We start from the raw sequence: 23,200 nt of genomic DNA on the forward strand, positions 1-23,200 counted from the left end.
TTTCAGTTTCAGTAACCAGGTGTTCAAAAATTACACCGTGTTCCTTACGCGTCTACGAGAAAATCAATTAAAATTTCGGCGATGACCGATTATTATTATCATCGAATGTATCGAATGATAACGGAAGAAGAGAGAGAGAGAGAGAGAGAGATAAATGAAATATTTTTCGAAAAAAAATTGCAATATCGCGAAAGACTTTGAAAAGAAAAAGGAGAAAACTGAAAAATAATTCACCCCGTGATACGCGTGAACCAACGTGGATAGAAAGTCGTTTTTAAAAAACCGTATTTCGTTCGAGTTCGATGAGGATCGTTATGGTTATTACCCGGCTACGTACGTTTCCGTAATTTCCCTTGGCAGGTAAATCGTGATACTATTCGAAAAGGGTGGTTGTTCGAAAACACTGTTTGACGTACGAACGTATATACCTACGTTACCCGCGTGTACGTACGGTATACCTATACATACATACGTATACGTACTGTTATATATATATACCTGTCCATCCAGGAAGCATGTTTCCCAGCTTATTTGCATATAAACGAACCGTTACGTCCGGATCGAGATTATTACTAGTTTTAAAGCAAATTTCCATAGAATTTCGAACAAACTACCCCTTTATACTTTATCGCTGATGGCACTGCCACCGGCGCACGCCCACCGATCCAACAAAAATTTCCTTTTTTTTTTTTTTTTTCTTTGTTCCAAAAAATAAAATCTAAATCAAATAAAAATAAGAACAAACAAAAAAAAAAAAAAAAAACACGCACCCGTACAGGTAAATATACGCATATACAATATTCATATGAGAATACGCGTGGAATATAGAAAAAAAAAAAAGTGAACAAATTCCCAAAAAAAAGCACCACGTTTTTGATAACAAAAAAAAATAAATAAATAAATAAAATAAAACAAGAATAAAGAAAATAAATTTGAAGGTAAAAAAATCTCCGAATATCGACAAAGTTAAAAACGAGAGAGGAGAAGAGATGAAAAAAAAAAACAAACAAATATTCATATAACACGTGCAATATTTTCAAATATCCACGTCTATTCCGTAATATTTTGCGGAGTGAGCGAGCAAAAGTACGGCGGAGGAGAGAAGAAAAAAAAAGATAGAAGAAAAAAAAAAAACAGATAAAAAATGAAGATAAAAATTTCGAGAACTGGGAGAATAAAATTTGGGACGGACGTGGGAGATCGTCTCCGAACGATGCAAATGACCAGGGGCATAAGGTGCGCCGGTATTTCGGGTCTGGTAGAGTAATACACGTTACGTATAAATACCTTAGGTATACATATTCCGAGAACACACACGCACGCACGTGAGTGTACACACGGTTAATTTGAGTTGTAGAAAAAAAATGTTATTTGAGAACCTCTGCCGCGTCACATTGCAATGACTTTGGAGGCTGCACAGCGCGGGAGAATGTTCCGCAGGTATATATAAGTATAAAGTAGTAACTGCAGATGCTGAGCATAAAACTATGACTTTCGGATACGCCGAAGAAACAGAAAAAAAAAAAATAAAAAAAAATCTTATTTTAAAAAACCCAAGTAAATTAAAGGAAACAAAAAGGCATTGCAATACCTATACGACTATAAGCCTATCGACGGTGAGAGACAGATAAATTACGTTACGAGATAACGCGGCGGCGTTTTCCCGCCGGTCTGGGAAGTTAAGACAAAGAAAAAAATCGCGTCTCTTTCTCTCCTCGTCTTCTCGTTCCCTCTACCACTTCTTCTTCTTTTTCTCGAATCTCCTCTCGTTCTTTACATACCGAATGTAATATACCACCGCCCAACGATACAGTACACCGCGCAACACTATACGTCTGCAATATTCGCACTTTTTCGTACGTTAAATAGACACACGTCGTCGTCGTCAATTTTTCAAGGTTCCTTTTCGCCTCCTACTACTCCTCCATCGTCTCGTCTGTGTATATCCAAACTGTTTGACGTAGGTCAGTTCCGAAAACGTTGTGAAAAAAAAAATTCACTCACACGCGTACCATAAGTGGGCGTAAACGTCGTAAAATTATCATCGTCAATAATTGAGATGACAATATAACGATATTAACGACGTGACTAATAATCGTATAAAAAGTAATTATCGTTCGGCAATCCGGTATAGATTCTAATTAAAGATGACAAATTACAAATATCCTCTTTATTCCCATTTTTATGTACATGTATACTTCAAATATCAAAAAACTATTTTGGAATCACACCGCGCTTCGAGATAAAAAAAAAAAAAATGTTCAACGCATTTTTTTTTCATTCTTTCTCGTTCTTTTTTTTTTGCGCATTTTCAAGGATCATCTCACGAGTCGTAAAAGTCGTCTTTACAAATGTTTTCTTCGCTCTATTTTATTGTTAAATTTCCATTTTTTTTTTGTCTCATATTCTTTTTTTCACTGTATAACCACGGATTTTTGGCTGAGATCAAAACCGAAAATTCAAATTTAGGTATCCGTAGAGAAGTGAAAAACTTTTGTCTCGAATCGCAACTGCCGAGAATCGGTGTGGACAAAAAAAAACAGAAAAAAAAAAAAAGGTTTCACGGAATTTTCGTCGATTATTTATTCGCCCATTCATTTCTATCATATTGTTTTATTTTCCTCTCTTGCAAGGCTGCAAGGTAGAGTAGAGTCGTAGTTTTTCGTTGTTTTTGATAATTGCAGTAGCCACAGATTTATAAGGATATCATAATAATTATAATTATAATCGTATACATAAAATACGCTAATATAACGGGATATTAACGGAGTAGGTAGTTGCGCAGCGCTCGGATTAGCTCCTTACGTACGTACATGTACGATACATTCAATATACGAACACATACACTCACGGTATATAATTTACTACGAATATGGCCAAAAGTTTTGCGGAATTTGCGCATTCCTTATGTACATACATATATAAATGCACACACGTGTACGTACACGTTATAATATTGTGTATATATATTGTATATATACAATACATCGGAGAGTGCAGAGTGCGATTCGAAGTCAAGGTGACCTTCGCGTTGGAATATGACGGTAGGTTATCAGTGAGGCGCATCGTATGCTATACTGCAGTCTGCGCTGTCTCGCGGCTGATTTTTATCCAAACTGATTAATAGAAGAGCAAATGATTGCAAAAAAGGAATATATAATATAAAGAAAAAAAAAAAAAACGAAGCAAAAAAAACAAAGAGAAGAATCAAAATTTCGTATATAATTCGTACGTTATACCCGCCGCGTTATGCACATGTGATTAGGCGAACTGCACTTTGGAAGAAAAAAAAAAAAAAAAAACAGAATCAAATTACCGCCTATAAATACCAATTGATTAATCGGAATATACACGTTGTACATCGCGCACGTATAATCTTTTTTTCTTTTTTTTTACTGCAACTTCATTCCGATTTTCGAATGTCATCTCGTTGCGTTGCATGTGCACAGCGGTTGCAATAAAAATTTGTGACGATTCACAACTCGATTGAATTTGAATTATTATTTTTTTTTTTTTATTTACGCGATAAAATAATTCGAAGAAGGAATATTTCGCAAAAGAGGAAATGGAAACAAGATTTCCGGGTGGTCGATTCGCTTGCACTTTCTTTTTCATTCTTTCCTTCGGTTCATTCATTTGGCACACTTCACCTCGTAATACTCGCATCTGTCCGATAATATATTGCGCGAAACTACAATAATATAACCCCATTCAGTTATGTACAAAGGTTTACGTGCATCGTAACGTATTCTGCATAAAATTCAGCTGCATTTCGGAAAAATGGGAATGCAACTTCAGTGACGCGATATATTTCGCAAAAATTCTTTTCAAACTGTATCTATAATAGGGGTGTATTCAGAATTGCGACGCAACCAAAACCCTTTGACGCGCAGCTGTTCCAATTCTATGTAAAGATATAAATGTATGTATACTATAATTATACGTCCGTACATACGAATACATAAGATCAAATGAAACTGACATCCCATCATCGCCAAAATTTCTAACCCAATCCTGCGGTGTAAGTTGAATAAGTTTTTTTAAAAATCAATTACGATACAAGGTGATTGTATTTAATCAATTAAGTGAATCCGAACGAACGAATCTACCGATCGCGCCACGACAGATGTTTCCACGAGAAGAAAGAAGAAAAAAATAAAAATAAGGCAGGAAGAAAAAAATATATGGAGCAGAGATATTCGTCCCAAGATATACATATAGACTGGGTATTTGCGAGCGATTCTACAGATTTTGGTGTAAAAAAAAAAAAATCCTTTTCGACGTAGCGGGGCGGCTAGTTACCGATATCCCTATGCACGAATGGCGCACAATAGGCATAAAGAGAATTTTCCAGCGTTTTATACCCTTTCGAACTATACATATTTCCCGGTGGGTTACAACTCTGGCTACAAATCTCTCTCATCTTGTACTTGGAAAATTTTTGGCCATGCACCGGATAATAATAATGTACAGCGGTAGCGGCGAACGGCAATACGCGTATACCGTAGATCGTACACAAGGTCCTGTGGGAAAACGGAAAGAAAAATGGGGAGAAAAGGATTGAATGGATTTCGGACGGTCGGTGTGCACCGCGTGCGCTACGGTAACCGCAGCCGCTGGACGACACGTTTCCTCCCATGACAATCGAATCCCTCGATAATCCTGGTGTATGTATATATATGTACATGTAATATAGTGTATATATATATATATATAGAACTATGTACACTCTATTTATTGCAATATCTTACTTATTCCATATTTCTAAATACCGCGTGTTGTCGGAAAATCGCGTGTATCGATCATCGATCAATTTTCCTCGCCCTTCGTAGCGGACCAAAAGGGTTATACAATTCACGCACCGCTGGACAATATCGTCGCGAAAAACACCCACATTTCCGTCTCATGATCCGCCGCAAGTCCGTAATTACGGATCCGGGGGATGAAATTCGGGCGTGAGAAATAATGCGAATATACACGAAACATACGCGGAATACAATTAGGCGAACGATAGGAAAATGCATAGAAAAGGTAGAGCAGACCTCGCTGGGATCGCTCGCGATAAAATAGACGTATAGATAGCACTAACTAGAGACTCCACATTATGTGGCCATAATATATATATATATATATATATATATACACGGATAATCTTACGCAACGATACACACGTGTATACGCATGTTAATAATTGCTACCGGTAGTAATACCGTGATTGGTTGTAACATACGATCGCGACTAGAATCTCCATTTACTTGTGATATAACTGGAAAATTAAGTTCTAGTATTATGTGCACACGGATATTATGTAGATCGCGTATAACGCATCTTTTTTTTTTTTTTTTTTTACTTCTCTCTTCTTTCGATCGTTGAAAAAGAAACAAAAAAAAACTGCACAAGCTGCGGCGCACATGCATATCGATATAATAGCGACGAATAAAATTCCATTTAACTTGAACTAGGAGTAGAGAAAGAGAAAAAAGAAAAAGAAGAAAAAAAAAAGGGAGAGAGAAGAAATCTATAACGACCTCTCGAAAATTTAGTACAAGCATCCTCGTTATCACCGAAATTATCTTCGGGTATACCTAATACCGATGATGACCGCGCGCAAACGAAAATTAACAAATATTGAACATTCCCAAGAAACGAAAAATATCTATAATACCCAAGTTGTGTATGTACCCTGAGTCTATACTTGCGATGAATAATTTCGTGGGCCATGGGCATAGCGCGATGCGATTGAAAATCTTTACTTTGATTTATTAATTTTTTTTCCGTTTTCCTCCACTGCGACGATAATTAGACTTTTCATTTTTCCAACGTACAATTATATTCAAAAATAGCGAATAATTGCGATTGAATTATCGAAATTTCGATCGCACTGTACCGTCAACGATTGCAAAAACTGTAACAACTTTAAATTATTAAATGTTCAACATAAATCACCTTCGTTAAAAAGACGTGCGTCGTTTCTCGAAAAATTGTGGCCACGATACGAGATATAATATAGTTCCAATAATGACACATCGATTCAGCTAAACGAAAAGAAGAAAAAAAAAAAAGGAAAACTAAGATCAAAAAAATAATCAATTAAAATACCATAATCCAAACGCAATTATACATCGTTCAACGCGGAATCGCGATTCGATTTATTTCGATAAGACTTTTTTTTTTCTTTCTTTTTTTCAAATCAGTCGTTCAAAAGTCTCAAACTTTTTTTTTTCTCTCCCTCTCTCTCTCTCTCTCTCTCTCCCTCTCATCTCCGGAATCATGTGCAGCGGACGGACGATGGTCAAACATTTCGAACGTATGTATGTATGTATATATTTATATACATGTAAAGTACATATACGATATATCGATACGGTGGTATGTATCGCGCGTAGATGATGGGAGTCGGAGAGGTGGATGGAGGTGGATGGAGGTGATCGCAGTGTCGGCGGCGAAATAACTCGTGACGTCATCTACAACCTTGAGCACCGACCTCGGACAACGCGCCTGGCGAACGTGTGCGGCTCCTCTCCCTCTCTCCCTCTCCCTCTCTCCTCTCCCGTCGCCCGTGACCATCCGTCCGTCCGTCCGTCCGTCCGTCCGTTCGTCCATCCATCCCTCCCTGCCCCGCCCCAATTTCTGGCCTCATCCCACCATTTTTCCTACGACGGCGTGGGTACCCCGAACTACCGGACAACGCGGCGGCGGCGGCGGCGGCGACATGCGCGCGAGTTAACGCGTCTCTCCTTTCCATCTCCGGAGATCTCTCCCTCCCTCCCGTCCTCTTTTCCTCCAACGCTCATCTCCTGCACATGGATTTAGAAACACACAAGCAAGCACGCACGTGTAACCGCTCGCCGATTAATTGCACCAGAGAATTAAACGCATTTCTGTATTTTATTATCCTGTACACGATACATGGAAAAATTGTGTATACATGTGGAGAGAAGCTATGCGCGATTTTGGTTATTTCTGGTTTTGTACACGTTTTTCTTTTTGTTTTTGTTTTTTTCCAGTTTTTGTTGTAATCTCAAGTAAATGTGGTTGACGCATGTACGGTGATTTTGCATGTCTGTGATTTTTTTTTTTTTTTGTTTTTTTCTCTATATATAATAATTACGTGGTCGCGAGACGATTGCGTTGAAGCGGAGATGAGTCGTTGGAGAATAAAATTTGAAAGAGTAGAAAAATCCCAAAAAAAAAATGAATAAAAAAAAGAAAAATAAATTAATTGGAAAAGGAAGAAGAAAAGAATTATATAAAAATGTCTGGACGCGTCATAATTGCGAGGTGTGTAAAATAGAAGAATATACTTTTGTCAACTGCACTCCGTGTATGTAGATTCTAAAATATATTACATACCAGCAGGAGTATATAACATATAAGTAAATAAGGATCGCAGAGACAATACACTTGAATAATTATGAAATGCAAATTGTTACATTTGGCGAGTCTTGCATACACACCGAGTGACTGTGTATACACACACGTATGTCCATATCCTTACGTACGTACGAACGGAAAAAAAAAATATCTATATGTACGTAATTATTATATACCGCGCAGACTATGTGATACATAACGACGCGACCTGTACACATACCCATGTGTCTATAATACAGATTTTCGTTAGTCACCGCTATAATAATACCTATACGTACACGTCTCGATAACATACCTACATGATCACATACCTGAGCGCGTACGAAAATTAAATGGCAGTTTTGAAAACGGAATAAAAAATGACCGCCGAAAAAAAAAAACTCAGGGAAAACAATGTAAATGAAACAAAAATTGAAGAAAAAAGAAAAAAAAACAAAAATAAATAATTCACTCATTAGACGTTCGGTTATAATCTGTGATATTACACGTACGTCCAATCCAATATAATTTCTTTGTACGGTTTCGAAAGCTGGATAATTCTGGCGAAACATGGGAGTAAGAATAAAATTAAAACCAAAAGAAAAAAAAATAAATAAATAAATAAATAAAAGAAATAATAATGAGAAGGAAATATTTCCAAAACGGGCTGCTGCGCACCGAGTCGCTGCACCGTCTAATCTCGAGGGGAGGGAGGTGAGGGTAGGGAGAAATATCGTACTCATTAATTACCTACGTAGACATGTGCATGTGCAGCTCTAAACGATTCGCAAACTGTACGTTACACATTATCGTGCATTTGTATAATTAAAACAAAGTGCAGTAAATAAGTGGCGAAACTAATAAAGGAAGGGAAAAGAAGAAGTAAAATAAAGAAATTTATAAGAGAACGTAAAACAAGAAGAAGAAGAAGAAGAAGAAGAAGAAGAAGAAGAAAAGAAAAGAGGAAAAAGAAACAAAAAGAAAGAATAAGAAGGCAAGAAAAATTTCATGATTAAAAATTCCAATCGCTGCAGTCTATGTATTAACGTTATATTATTATATATATACGTACATATATATAATAAACTTTCGATATGCGTTCATATATCATATATTTGTTCTGATAAAAATTGCGCTGTTCGATAAACGGTGGGTACCCCTCTTCCCCTCACCTTTCCCCCCTCTTTGCCCCCTCTATAGGTATGCATCATTTTTATTTTTTCATTTTTACGAATTCTTCGTTTCATTTTTCTCGGTTTTTTTTTTTTTTTTCTTTTTCTTATTCCACATGGATTGAAAAAGAGAGTGGTGGGAAATGTAGTCATACACGACACGTCTGCGTATTTATTTTATATACTATATAAATAAAAAAACTGTAAATATATATATATATATATATATATAAAATATATATACGCATATTGCATGTATAGGTAGGGGAATTCTCGCGACGTCGCGGTGCCTGTAGCTTGTCACCTTGAATTTCGTTGGCGTAGGTCGTGGCCAGTCAGTCGCTGCGTAATGTACTTATACTTTTTATTTAATGTACCGTACGTATAAATGTGCATTTTTTCGTGGTTTCTTTTTTATTCCGTCGATTTAAACGTTCTCCTCTTATCTCTTTTCATTTTTTTCTCTCTCTCCCTAAATCCGTTTCGATTTCCCACGCCCTAATTGCGCACAGGTATACATATTGTCTGTACTACAGTATCATCGTCACCTTCAGACGTCGTGCGAAATGCATATTGGAAAAAAAAAAAAAGAAAAAGACAAAAATTAAACAACTAAATGAATGGTAGAATAAAAAAAAGTTTCAACGAAGAAAAGAAGAAGTTTTATGTACACTTCTGTCTTGCACCTATACGAAAATTGAGCGAATTTTTATTTAAATTTTTTCTTTTTATCATTTTTCATACGTTCCCTTCTCGTTCGACCTGCACGGGGAAATTATTATCACCGTTATTGTTATTATTATTATTATTATCATTGTTATCTCCGAAGCACAATCGTCGACAACAGACAACAAAACGCGACGGGTAGACACTTCGCAGACGTTGCGCGCACCTGTACGCGTAGGTGCGATACATATACATATACACATACGCGACACTCGTACGCGTCAAGCATTTTGTAGTCGATTTAAAAATCGGGTAGGTCGGAAAATCCCTTCTCTTCGGTCTTTTTCGTTCCCGGTGTCGGTAATTATTTCTTTTTTTTTTCTACTCTTTTTTTCGTTCATTCTTTTCCGAGACTTTTTTTCGTCGTCAATTTTTGCACCTGCAGACGTCTGTTGCGCGCTTGACGCGTCAGCGATTATTAAAAAATTATACAATAATCGCAGTCGCATACCCTCGCACCGTAGAGGAACACGGGAGGAGAGAGTTTCGCCTCGGTGTCATCGCGGAGATCAAACCTACCAATTATTATTCGTCGATCTACGACGCGGCGATGAACCACCACCACCACCACCACCACCACCACCTTCGCGTACGTACACAATTTTTATATTTCGTAGCCGCATCGTCTCGTACGTACGTACACACACGTAGCGTACGTACCTCTCTCACGTACCACTACGATACGAGCGTACATAGTACCTAACACACGTAGGTATATGGATCACGTATATATATGTATATGTATAAACGCGAGTCGTCTAAGCAAAGCTAATAAACTCTGAAAGTGACCCCGGGAACGAGAGAACGGTTGGATATCCGGCTCGTGGCGCAGCAGCGGTACAGACTAGGCGCGATATCGTACGAAAATCTTCTTTTTTTTTTCTCTCTCTCTCTCTCTCTCTTCTTTTTCATTTAATTAAAAAAAAAAAAATTTTTGTAAATTTTCGATTTAATTCGCCATCGTTCGATTGTCGTCCGTAAACGCGAAATTCGTGGGGACGCGAAACGTGTGTGCGTATAGAAAATAAATTACACGTTTTTTCAACAGAAATCGTCGTCGTCGTCGTCGTCGTGTGTGTAATCAACTGTGCGGAATGGATTCGAAAGAAAAAAAAGAGAGAAAAAAATGGCAAAGGAGAAAAAAAGAGAAGAGAGATGTAAAAATTCCCTGAAATACAGAAACCGCGGTCGCTTCGCGAACGCACTTGATCGTTTTATAAATATTCTTCATACACCACACATTCGTATACGAATACGTATACGAATACGTATCGTACGAGGAGCCCACATACATAACACGTAGGTGGTATATGTGTAAATATATATATAGACGCTCTTTTTATATTAAAAACGTATAGGTATCGTACTAGATAAATAGGATGAGAAGGAGGAGCGTACATACGTGTATGTTATACGTACCGACTATGTATAAAATAAAATCGTCGAATGTTTGTTTGGCGCGCAAAACCTGCCGATAGGATATTATAGGCCATAATCGGCGAATGATAACGGCTTCAGCCACAGCTCTTTCTTTTCGTTTCAATTCGATTTTGTTTCATTTTATTCGGTGGATGTATCAAAAAAGAAAAAAAAAATGATTTTTTTTTTTTCTGTTTCTCTCCTTTCGTTCGAACTATTTTCTACGAGATAAATTTCTTCTCCCTTCCCACTCCCCTCGGAGAACCGAAGGTGTTAGGACCGGTGTCTTTTTTTCCCCACTACGTCATTTTACACCTTGTCGGATTACGAGATTTTTCGAAATTATTCGGACGGAAAAATTCTCGCTCTCCTTTTCGGGACCCGTTCGTTCGATTCGAGTATTTTTCGACCGCGCAGCTACAATAAAGCGAGTTCATCTGAAATATCACCTTCGGTTGGCGTAGGTCGTGCACCGACGGAACGCTCCCCGCCGTATAATTTTATACACAGTTACCGATATGATACAATGGAGAGAGAAAAAAAAGAGAGAAAATTTATTGTAAAAAATACGTTACGAGAAGAGGAAGAAAATTATCCCTCTCGCTTCTTTCCATATAAAGTTTTTTTTTTATTTTTCTTCAATGTCGCATCTTTCTTTTCCATAATTCTGTTTCTTCCCTCATTACCCGTGGAATTGATAAGAAAAAAAAAACGAACGATTTAATTAATCGATCGATATTCGAGGAAATTCTGAATTTTTTTTTTCTTCTCTCTCGATTCTATAATTTTAAGCATTCGCAAGGTTGAGAATTAATTGATCGAAGCGTGCATATGAACGTAGTGCAAGTGGAGGAAAAAAAAAAAAAAATATCTAAATATGATCACGATATTATCACACGTCGATATATGTAGAATAAGGCGTGTTCGTATTTACGGGGAGACAGCTTCCCAAAAAATGACCGTCTGAACTCTAAACAATCTCTAGAGAGAGAAAAAAATACAGAGAGCGAGAGAGAGAGAGAGACGAGAGAGACGAGAGAGATGAAAAAATAACGAAGAGGGAAGGGAGATTAGACCTTGAAAATACAGCGTGCCAAACACGAGGCTGACAACTACCGTTGCCCCTCGTTTCCCCTCAGCGGAATGGCTCGAATGCGCGCGGTTAATATTTAGTCGCGAATATGAATCACATCGGGTTCTCTTTCCGAGCTATTCGGTGGCCGGCGTTACGACGCGTTACACACGTCCGTAGAAAATTGTACGATAAACCGCAAAAATAATCCGCTTGGTGCTGCAGATACTCCTCATTCGCAAATAATTGTTCGGAAAAGACGAAGTTGGTGGGTGGGTGGGGGGGGGGGGTCGGGATTGGTATCAGAAGGGGCGAAAAAAGCGAACGAGGGGAGTAAGCCGGGAACGCGACGTATTGAGCACGCGGTAGCGTCGAGATAAAAAAGAAAAAAAAAACGTTTCAAAGAAAATAAAATCAAATAAAACGAAGAGACGAGACGGAAGATGAGAGAAAAGAGGAGAGGGAAGGAAAGGGGGGGGGGGGGGGGAAGCGGGGCGAAGGGGGAGCGAAAACGGGTGGGAGAAAACGTTTAAAAATCGCCTCGAATCGTGACCTACGACAAACACCACATCCTTCAGGACCGCTAGAGACACACGCCGGTACTGCGCGCATCTGTGTGTACCACAAAGCGCGCGACGATCGTACGTGTGCAACGCGTATGCAAACGACGACACCGATGATAATGATAAGGAATAAGATGCGCGATTTTTTTTTTTTTTTCGCTCGCTCGCTCGCAGCTACCGACCTCGCAATAAAGTAAAGTGTAAAAGAGACGGTGAAAAAAATTGTGTATAAACAAAACGGAGAACCTCTGAGCCCCGCTACTGATCATACCGCGAGATGACGTCGGAGGCACAATTCCCACTCCTCTTCGACGATCATCCGCTCTTTTTTTTACTTCCATTATTTTCTACCTCTGTGTGTCTCTCTCTCGAACCGCACCGAAAACCTCCGACCCCGGTATTTCCCCCCACCCCACCCCGCCCCCCTCAAAAAAATGTACACGGAAAACTTACTTTTCCCCTATGTGTAATGAATGGAAGAAATGTATATCTTGATTTTTTGATCAGTTTTTGTCACAAGACCTCGTCAACGACTCGTTTGAAATTTTTCTGAAAAGTTTATTTGCATTTCTGGAATCAGACGATTCCGAAAGCGAAAGATCCAGTCTTTAATTTCCGTTCAAATTTCATTCGTCCGATTGTATTTTTCATTTGATTTTCAAATTGAATCAATGACGAGCTAAATTTCGCAATTTTTCTTTTTCTACGTCTGTATTTTTTTCCGTGAAAATTATCCTATGCTCAGTTACACGTAGGGGGATAAGGGGATAAGGGGATAAGGGGATGATCCCCCGCTTGGTTCTTGCGAAATTTTTCTTCCCGCGCATTTCTCGCTAATACAGAGAACGTTGCACGTATGACCGATATCGTTATATATGTACATACTTTTTCACCGAGGTGGGTATACGTATAACATTCGCTGCAGTATATTATATTAGGAGCATAACAGACACCCATTCCACACACACAGATATCAAGGCAACTTTATAACAGCCGGTTGGCGGCCAACAAGATTTTCTCTGCGCAGTGGCGCGCGGCTGTAAAATTTACTCGCAAACTTAGGATATATATATATCTATATATACACACATGTGTGTATATCTACACCGTGTACGCGTATATACGATCCGCAGCAGACGACGACAACGTGCGTGTGTTTGTTATTAATATTACACACTTACGCGGACGCACACTTACGCGCATCACATGTGAGAAACGTTCAACGCGCTAGATGGTCGCATATTTATATTTCAACGTGGACCGAAAAAGCTGCGGAACCCTCGCGGCGTACCTCACATACCACAGGTGTGCGTGCATAGGTATGCGTGTCCCTCCCGAATAAGAAAAAGAAAAAAATAAATAAAATAAAATATTGAATAAAAAATTTAAATTACGCGACGAATTGTCCGAAGCAGATAGGCTCAAGTTACGCGGTGTGTTAAAAGTTGCGCTCTTGTTACGATGATATTCCTTAATTTTTTCTATTTCTCGTATACCGGGTGTTCACGTATAAACATTGAATATATTTTACCTTTGGTACGCGTAACGTGTGAAAGTAAAGGGTTTTCCAAAAATTTTTTCGTCGCACATCGGAGAAATTACGGATGGATACATACGATAATTGCGTAGTTATTGAAGAAACTTACCTGAAACAGAAAAAAAGAAAAATTGATTAAACGAATATTCGCATCTTTTTTTCAATCAAACTTGCGATTCAACAAATTTCCCAATAACCAGAATCAGAAGAGTAAAATCGAAACTTGAAATCATGAAATCATCTGGAACCGTTTATTTTTCTTTTCTTGTACTTTGACAAGCAGATTTTCCAAAAGCTCATAATTTCATCAAATATTCATTGGAATTGTTACGTGTGATAAATGATTATCTATTGTATTTCCTATCCTACGTACAACCGTATCGATTATTTATAGTATGCTCGTTACGAGGAAATCTAAATTTTGATCTCAATATTTCCGACGAAATTTTCCAGTTTTCAACAAATCGCATCAACAATAACGATAATAAAATAAACGACTGAATAAATGGAGAAGAAAGAGCAAAAGTAAGACCGACAAAAATTGAAAAAAGGAAAAAAAATCAACAAGGTTAAAAGTCGACGGAGTATAATAATTCACCTTCGAATAGGTACCGACCACTGTTAAGTAATTTATAACCCATCAGATTATATAGATATATTATGATAATAGACGAATCTAGACGGTCGTATACTTTGAACGCGGAAGTGCTATAAAAATATTATAATGAAAATAATAAATTTTAACTACAAAGACTAGAAATATGTGCACGGTTAAAAAGGTATTATACAACCACAACGACCTACGAGGAGTGAGGGAAAAAGGAAGGGCCACTTCGCGACCTTCGATATGCTTTTTTTTTTTTTCTCCTCTCTTTTTTTCACACGCACGGAGACGTCAAAAAATAGAGAGAAAAGGAATGCATATATATATAAATTTCGAATTTCAATCGCACGTCAGACAAAAAAAAAAAAAATATATTAATAATCATTCGATCGCAAAGCGCGTAAATTAGGTTGAATCGTTTCCACCTATACACGTGGGTGGATGACCGTGCTATACGTGTACGTTCATTACGCCATAGGTAAGCACATAACGTGGAAAATACACGTAATATATAATACATAGGATATACACGTATAGGTGTGTGTATACGTAATACAGAGGACTTTTGTATAACGTGGGAATCAAGGGCGAATGCAACAAGTTGCCCATTCGAAGCGCGACACCCTGTCGCATTACGCGTATATATATATATATATATACGTACACACAAATAAATACGAATATCACCGCGCATAATTTACCGAACGAAAGAGCCAAAAAAAATAAAAATGAATAAAAAAATAAAAATTGCAGGAAACTTTTTTCAACGGTCATAAAATTGGTAAAAAAAATTCTCTTGCGGTAAGAAGTTGAAGCGAAAATTCGTTTATATCGTGTGAAATTTTGAAAAAAGGAAAAAAAAAATAATTTTTCCATGGAGAATTCGTGATAACCGAAAATTGTGGTAATCCGCAAGATTTTTATGCCCCTTATCTATTCGAAACAGAGAAAACAACGAGGGAGGGAAACCTTGAAAGAACCGGAAACAGTCAAAACCTATCGAACGGAATAGGAAACCAATATTATCCTTTCGAAACCCAACATTATCCCTTCGAGTATTTTTCCATTCCTTCTCAATCTACGACACGTGCGGTGAACAAATTATCCCGAATCGGTTGCGTACCGCATCCGAAAGAAAAATCGAAAGAAAAAAAAATAAAAATAAAAACTGATCGAAATCAAACGAAGTAACCTCGGCAAACCTTGGACGACGCGTCCCGAGCACAATGAATTATGAGAGCTAGCAAAAAAAAATTAAAGAAAATGGAGGAACATTGTAAAATAGAAAAAAAAAAAAAAAGGAAAACTAGGGGAAAGGGATGAGAAACTCGAGTTGGCATTAATTACGTAGTCATGACTACCGACCGACCGACCGACCGACCGGCGTCAAGACGAAGTGTACGAAAACTTGACACAAGTTCGCAGAAACTGAACTTAGAAAATTAGATTTTAAAGGGAAACTTTCGCTACCTATGCACCCATCTTTGTGCCAAAGTCTATACCCCTATGTACACGAAGGTACTTCTAAAATACGTACTAATTTCCAGGCTACACGTACGACGTGTACTTATGTATGTGTAAGATCGCGTTTATATGTCACACAAGTTTCGCAAAATTCTTATAATTAAACTCCAAAAGTAAATCGTACAATTTAACTTTCCTCATATACTCAAGTTGAACCGAATGAGGTCCTCTCAAAAATTCAATGTGGGGTAAAAAAAAAAACAACTATTCAACAATAAATATCACTGTTACCTGTGTAATATTTTCCAGAGTGATATGAAACCAAATTCAAATTCGAGAGAAAACAAAAAAAAAAAAAGGTAGAAGAAAATCCATAAATTATATATGATACAGCAATGCAGAAGAGCCCGAAGCGACGTTTAGTTCCATTTAGATTATGTAATTATGTGTACATATATATTATCAAGTCGTTGGCTGTACCTAAAATACTACATAGTACATACATCACATATATATATATACTGCCAACGTAGGAAAATTAACGACAACAACTAATAATTATTATAATTGACCCAAATTCCAAGAACAGATCGAAATTACATGCGCATATATATATATCTGTATACGACATATATGTAAGGTATTATAAATTAAAAATAAGATATATACCCGTATCGATACATGTACACGCGCTAATCGATTTATTACATCCTACACACACGCACGCACACGCACACACATAACGGCGTCAACCTTACGGAAATTATTTTTAATTATTTTTTTTTTTCCCTCCCCAGACTTTTTTTTTTTTTTTTTTTCCTTCGCTACGATATGATACGCATGGGTGAATAAGCTACTGACACTTGAACCGTTGGCAAAAGTGCATGTTTGCCACTTTGGCAAAAATTAGAAATACTCTTCTTTATTTATTTACATTTATTTTGCAATTGCCTGTCATACGCGCGTGGCTTTCTTCTTCTAACCTTGTACGGAAAATGTGCATCCCCTTAGAATATAATGCGGAAAAAACGTTATTGAAATACATACGTATACAATAAGATGATGATCATGGTGATGATGATGATGATGACGATGATGACGATGATGTGGCAACGATGGCATACCACTCGATGATAACCCCTTCTGGAGTTTCGAGTGATAACACTTATCTAAGAGTAGAGAAACCTCCTCCTCCGCCCGCATACCCGAACACCCTTCAACGCCCCTCGGAGAGAAAAAAAAAAATCCCCCCCCCGTTCTCTCCGTTACGCACACATCGTGCTCATCTGCTCTCTCTCTCCCTCTTTCTCTTCCTCTTTCTCCCCAAAGAGATTTCATTTATTGCCAAAATACATACCGCGAGGTAAACGAATCGTCAAATCGATCATTTTCTATCCCATCACGGGCAGCATCTACGCTAGAAAAAAACATTTTTTTTTTTTTTTTTTTAAAATCGCGTCGAATCCACGCCGCACTGCAGGCGTATCACGTCAACGGAATGAAATTTTCAAAATTTTCAGAAAATTCTACTTTTTCGCGTACATCTGCCAGCGGAACTCGATGCGCTGTTATACATACGTACGTATACGTACGTACGTCACACGTGTATAATGATACTTATATAAATTCAATGTAAGAATTATTATGTAACGTTAATTTACCCCACCGATAACACTGCGCCTATACCACATATATACTTATATATATATATATATATATATCTGTCCACACCGAGAGTTACGATTATTGTTTTATATCTATGAAACGTGTGGATGAAATTTAATCTGCGCGCGAGAAATAAAAATCACCAAATCTATAAAATCTCGCGTATAACAACTGCACGATGAAAAAAAGTAGGATCAAAAGAATTATCGAGCGTAATGTGATCGATACTTTTTCTTATTCTTTCGCTATTTTTTTTTTTTTTTTTCTCCGCACACAACGCTTAAAACGAGGTCGATTAGTTGTGAAAAACATTGAGGAAGAGAACATTAGATATCAAATATGTATTAATAATAGGATAAAATAAATATTAGATAACCGATGATGAACACATAAACTTCTTTTTTTTTCTGTCGTCCTTTTTTTTTTCTACACCACTACGGATAATGTAGAGCGGACAGAGTAATGCGGCTATAATCGCTTACAGTTTTATGCAACGTGAATTGCTCTGTCCTTTATCTGATTTATTATTTTTTTTTTTTTTTACTTCTTCTTTTTTTTCATCTATTCCAACCGTACATAGGAACAGATCACGTTATGTACAGAGAGAGAGAGAGAGAGAGACAAAGAAAGAAAAAAAAAAAAAAAAAAAATGCAGGAAAGAGATTGATCTCTGTTTCATTATTTCTATTATTTTTTTTTTGTTTTCCTATCCCAGCTCCCGCGCGGTATTCTAATATACGAGTTCTGCAACGTTTTGCAAATATGTTTGAATAATTTAATGATTATTATTACCTCATATTTATACAATGTGTAGGTACCTGGTTGTATAAATAAAACGCAGTGTCACTGCGGCGGTAGAATGACGATTTAAACGATGAGCCGGTATTCATCATTCGTTCTATGTGTATCGGAAATAAACTGGAAATGGTTCTTCATCCTTTTTCATCCATTTTTCGAATCATTGAAAAATATCAACCAATCGAATAACAGAAGAAAGAAACATACGGGGAATAAAACTTATAGCGAAGGTGCCCGACAGATCGAAATTCTATGGAAAAATTGTCAAACGAAATTAAATAGAACAAATGGAAGCGTGCTGACAATAATCGGCGAGGGTTTTTGTCACGTGTCACGTATACAATAAGTCAATATACTGCAGATTCCGAGATGCACATTACGTACGTACGTATGTATACATAATTCCGATCAATGAATGGGCGTGAACGCGTGTTCGAGGTGCTATTTCCGATAATCATCAATAATAATTACGCCAATTAATCAAGCAGATATGTTTCGCCGATAACGTATCGCGGTAATAAAGAGTTAAATCTATCCTTTCGGTATAATGTAATTAGCGGTGAAATTGCGAGTGAACAAAAAAAAAAACATAAATAAAAAAAAAAAAAATAATCCATATCTGCGGCAATTTTGGAGCGTCGTTTTCGCGATGCACGAAAAAATCGCACGTGTTCGATATTTCGCCGAGTCGGTGGGGGGGGTTCCGTTCAACGATCGAGTAAAGTCGGTCAAAACGGGACGAAATAAAGTGAAACCGAAACGAAATTGAAACGAGGCGAAGTTAAGTCAGTCGTCGCATAGGCCACGTCAAACAGAGAGCGTTGATAAGAATGATAACGGTTCGCGCGATAAACTTCTGTCTTGTGACCGTTGTATAGGTATACCGATATCACAAGCGCGATTCTCCAGCGCCAAGATTATTTTTCTAAACTTAAAACTTACAATTGAGATGGAAACTATAACTGTACACGCTGTAACGTGATTACCCGATCCGAAAAATCGGAGGTATTCGAAAAATCTGAAATTCGACGGACGGCGAAAATTACGCGAAGGAATTCGGGCGTAATTGATGCGTGGAGAAATTATTTAAAAGCAAAAAAAAAAAAAAACGACACGATTTATCAATCGGTGTAATTACATCGACGAATGCAGCACACGTGTTAGGGGCGTGCTAGCCAGCTATACTGCAGTTATGCTGGATTTTCAAAATGGAATATTTCGATCTCAGAAATCCCAATTTGGAAACCAAATTAATCTATCTGTGAAATTGATCCAATTTTTCGCTATTCGAAGCGGAAAAATTGAGATACCTCGATGGAAAAAATTCGTAGGTCAATTTAATCAACGGATTCGAGTTCCTCAGGTCAAATTACGTTAGAAAAGTATCCTACAACCAATTTTTTAAATACTTTATTTTTGGCCCAAAAATCGATATTTTTTTTTAATTCGCTTCCCAATGCTATTCCAATGTATTTCGATCTCAGGAATCCGAATCCTGAGGCCAAACTGCTCCATCTATAAAATTGAGAGAATTGAGATATGTCGATGAGAAAAATTGGTGGCTCGATTGAATCAACGGAGTCGTGCAGAAGTTGAATAATTTTCGCAGACATCGACGCAGACTAAAATTGACGTCGATCGGTCACACGTAACGTACCTATACAGTACAGTAACGGACGCACGAGAGAAAGACAAAACTGAAATAAAAAAATGAAAAGAAAGGAAATATCGAAAGAAAACGCGACCGGGGGGCGCAATTGTACGAATATTTGCAGAGGTGTATCAACAGGGTTTTCTTTTTTTTTTCTTTCTTCTTTTTTTTTTGTCTCCAAGAGAGAACGCGAACCGCAAATGAGAAGCATTCGAGTACAACGCATATATACCGTATCTGCATATACGCTAATTTTAGACGATTGTTCAATTTTCATCGCTTTGGAATCAGATGATAATTAGTAGAGGATATTTCAAGGAAAAAGAAGGAGGGAAAAAAAAAGATAAAATTTCGATTTGGAGTGGATGGAAAGAAAGAGAGAGAGAGAGAGAAGATAATGTGCACTTTCTCGAGTGCATTGCTAGTATTTCGATTACGATAAAAAAAAAATCGATGAAATTTTATCGTCGAATTTTATACACCTGAAAATAATGAGTCGCGCATTTGTGCATATATTATATACCTACACACGTGCATTATATTCCGCGATAAGATCCGCTGCATATTGGGTGATATCAATGTCAAACGAAGGCTGATCGAAGGGTAATCGTATCGATAGATATTTATTTATTTATTTTTTTTTTCTCCTTTCTTTTCATTTTCCACATAAATAGGCGTGAAGCAGGATGTGTACGTGCGTCGATTGCAGGTATCTTCCAGATTTCGCAAAAATGGATCGCGCGCAAAAAAAAAAAAATCGATAACAAAAAATATGTGACACGTGGAATACGTGGATATGGCAATAAAGCGTGTACTTCGATAATTAAATTCCCCTATTATTACGGTACTTAAACTTAATTACCGAAGCGTTACAACGAGTCGATCGTAGCTCATGTCGTCGAATAGAAAAATATGTTTTCAGCGGCTAGTTATTATTTTCAAACAACCGTTGTAGATTTGATAATATTTTTACGAAAATCAAATTCGATGATCTTGTTATGAGAAAATCATTTTAATATCCCCCGCGGTTAATTCGATTTCATTTCATACTGAGATAAACATAAAAACTAATTAAACGAATCACCGTATCGTAACTATAGGGTGTAGGGGTACGCGTTTCTCAAGTATCAATTTTTCGAACGTCGTTATCACCGCGTCGTACACGATTCTTCGGTATCCGCACCGCATCGGTTGCAACAAATAAAAAAAAATTCATGATCCTCACGCAAGGATACGAGATCATATTTTAAAAATAAATATTTAAAATTTGAACAGACATTACACAGCTGCAGCGTACAAACGAACGGTAATACAGATAACCGATACAAGTGCATACATTTTTTTCCATTTATGCATCCCGATATTCTCGACGTATCGCTGAATTCAACCGTATGAAAAAGAATGGAGAAAAAATTCAATTTCATTTCCCAATCAATCAACGCATCGTAATTAATTTCTATAATCTGCACTCCATCGTAGAAATGGTTGTACGTGAAAACCTTCGAAATTTACAGGCAATGAAAGAACAGACCCTAATTTAAATATTGTAGATAAATTTTATTTAAAAAAAAAAAAAAAAACACCTAGGATAGATTGATCGACGACAAAAAATGTTTGTACGTAAAGTACAAATCGGTCTATTCGTATACCTTTGATATTCGTACACGTTGCACATGCAGAGGGATCGTAATAAAAATTGAATAAATTTTTCAAATATATATATATAAATTTCGATAGAAAATATTTCAATTTTTCCGAATCCGAACGTAGGTACACGTAATATCGTACACGATAGGTACAATATATATCGCACGTGTGTCAGTCGAGGAAAACAAAGTGATTGCCGCCTGTCAGATTTGAGATAGTACAGGCTAGGCCCCCTGCGTGGGATCAAAAAATTTCCTATTCTCTATCGGTATTACTGTTACTATTATTATTGATTTTTTATTATTATCATCGTCATCGTAATATTCTTTTCCTTTCCCCCCCCCCCCCCCTCTCCTGCGGCATTCCCTCATCTCTCTGTACCGAGCTACCTACGGATAGAAAATTCATAGAAATCTGAGCAGCCAATATCTGGCGTTGAAATATCTCTGTTTTTGCTCCCTAAACTCGTATGTATGCATCCCAAAAAATTTAAATGCAAATCTTCCGAGCTTGATGTACGTTACCTATACGTATAGCTCAATACCCCGCCGCGGAAAGTACTGGATGTACGAATCACGCGTGCACGTATGACTTTTTTTCACTTTTTTTTTTTCTCCATTTTTTATCTCATTCATATTTCTCTATCTTTTTTCTCTTTTTCTTCGCAAGAATTTCGACGAGAATCCGAATGTGATGAACAAAAATTAGGTTACATGAAAAAAACGGTCGATCGGTTCGACGATAATTTTTTTGCCTCGAAGAAGGAAATTTTTATTGGAAAATTTGGAAAAAAATTGATGCGAATATATTTCGTACGTTTCGCCATTATGACGACGCTCTATGAAGACGGTTCGTCGGTTCAACGATATGTATATATATATATATGCGTTATGCGTTACGTACCGCGTGGTTCTCAATTTATTTTTAAAATGACCTCCTCTCTTTCTCCCGCCGTAGTTTTTCTGATTTTTACTATTTTTTTACTTTTAATTTTACTCTACTTTTCGCTTCCTCCTCTCTCTTTCTCTCTCTCTCTCCGTTCGCGACGATATATGTATGCACGTCATACTCGTACATAATAATATACACACGCAGCTCGCATAAATGTACATATGTATATGTACCTTTCATTTTAAATACATACGCATGTCAATCTACATATGAGCATACCTACGTTAAAACGCATATTCGAGGCGTTATAGCTCGTTTGCAGTTATAGCAGAGGTATGTACATATAATCCAGTAGTGACCGTATTTACCAGCGGTGTGGTACATAAGCGTTATTAAAAATATACGCGAGTATTCGAATGTACGGTGTATGCGTATGTGTACGCGTTGAACGCGCACGCATTGCGAGTTATGCGTTGAAACGGTGCATGAGAGCCCGATAAAACCGATCGGCGGTTACGGTCACCCGGTATAAAAGCAAAGAAAATGACAAGGCCGGAGGAAATGATGGCGCCTCCTTCATTCCTCTCACACATTCTCGACGCTGGGACGCGTGTGTTCATAAATAAATTCACACACAC

The 23,200-nt window shown here is 37.4% G+C and overlaps 1 protein-coding gene across 2 annotated transcripts in view; it reads right to left on the bottom strand.

Moving 5' to 3' along the window:
* Positions 1–23,200, bottom strand: part of LOC105693233 (forkhead box protein O) — a 97,476-nt gene that overhangs the window by 57,670 nt on the left and 16,606 nt on the right. The window contains exon 1 of one of the 2 annotated variants that reach the window (XM_048658955.1): positions 16,958–17,047. The exons of the other annotated variant lie outside the window; for it this stretch is intronic. Coding sequence (XP_048514912.1) covers positions 16,958–17,032 — 75 coding nt within the window. The 5' untranslated portion in view covers positions 17,033–17,047. Of the gene's footprint in view, positions 1–16,957; positions 17,048–23,200 lie in introns of those variants that run through there. 2 annotated transcript variants of the gene reach the window in all.

This window comes from Athalia rosae, chromosome 7 (assembly GCF_917208135.1).
Source record: "Athalia rosae chromosome 7, iyAthRosa1.1, whole genome shotgun sequence".
In the NCBI taxonomy this organism is placed as follows: domain Eukaryota; kingdom Metazoa; phylum Arthropoda; class Insecta; order Hymenoptera; family Athaliidae; genus Athalia; species Athalia rosae.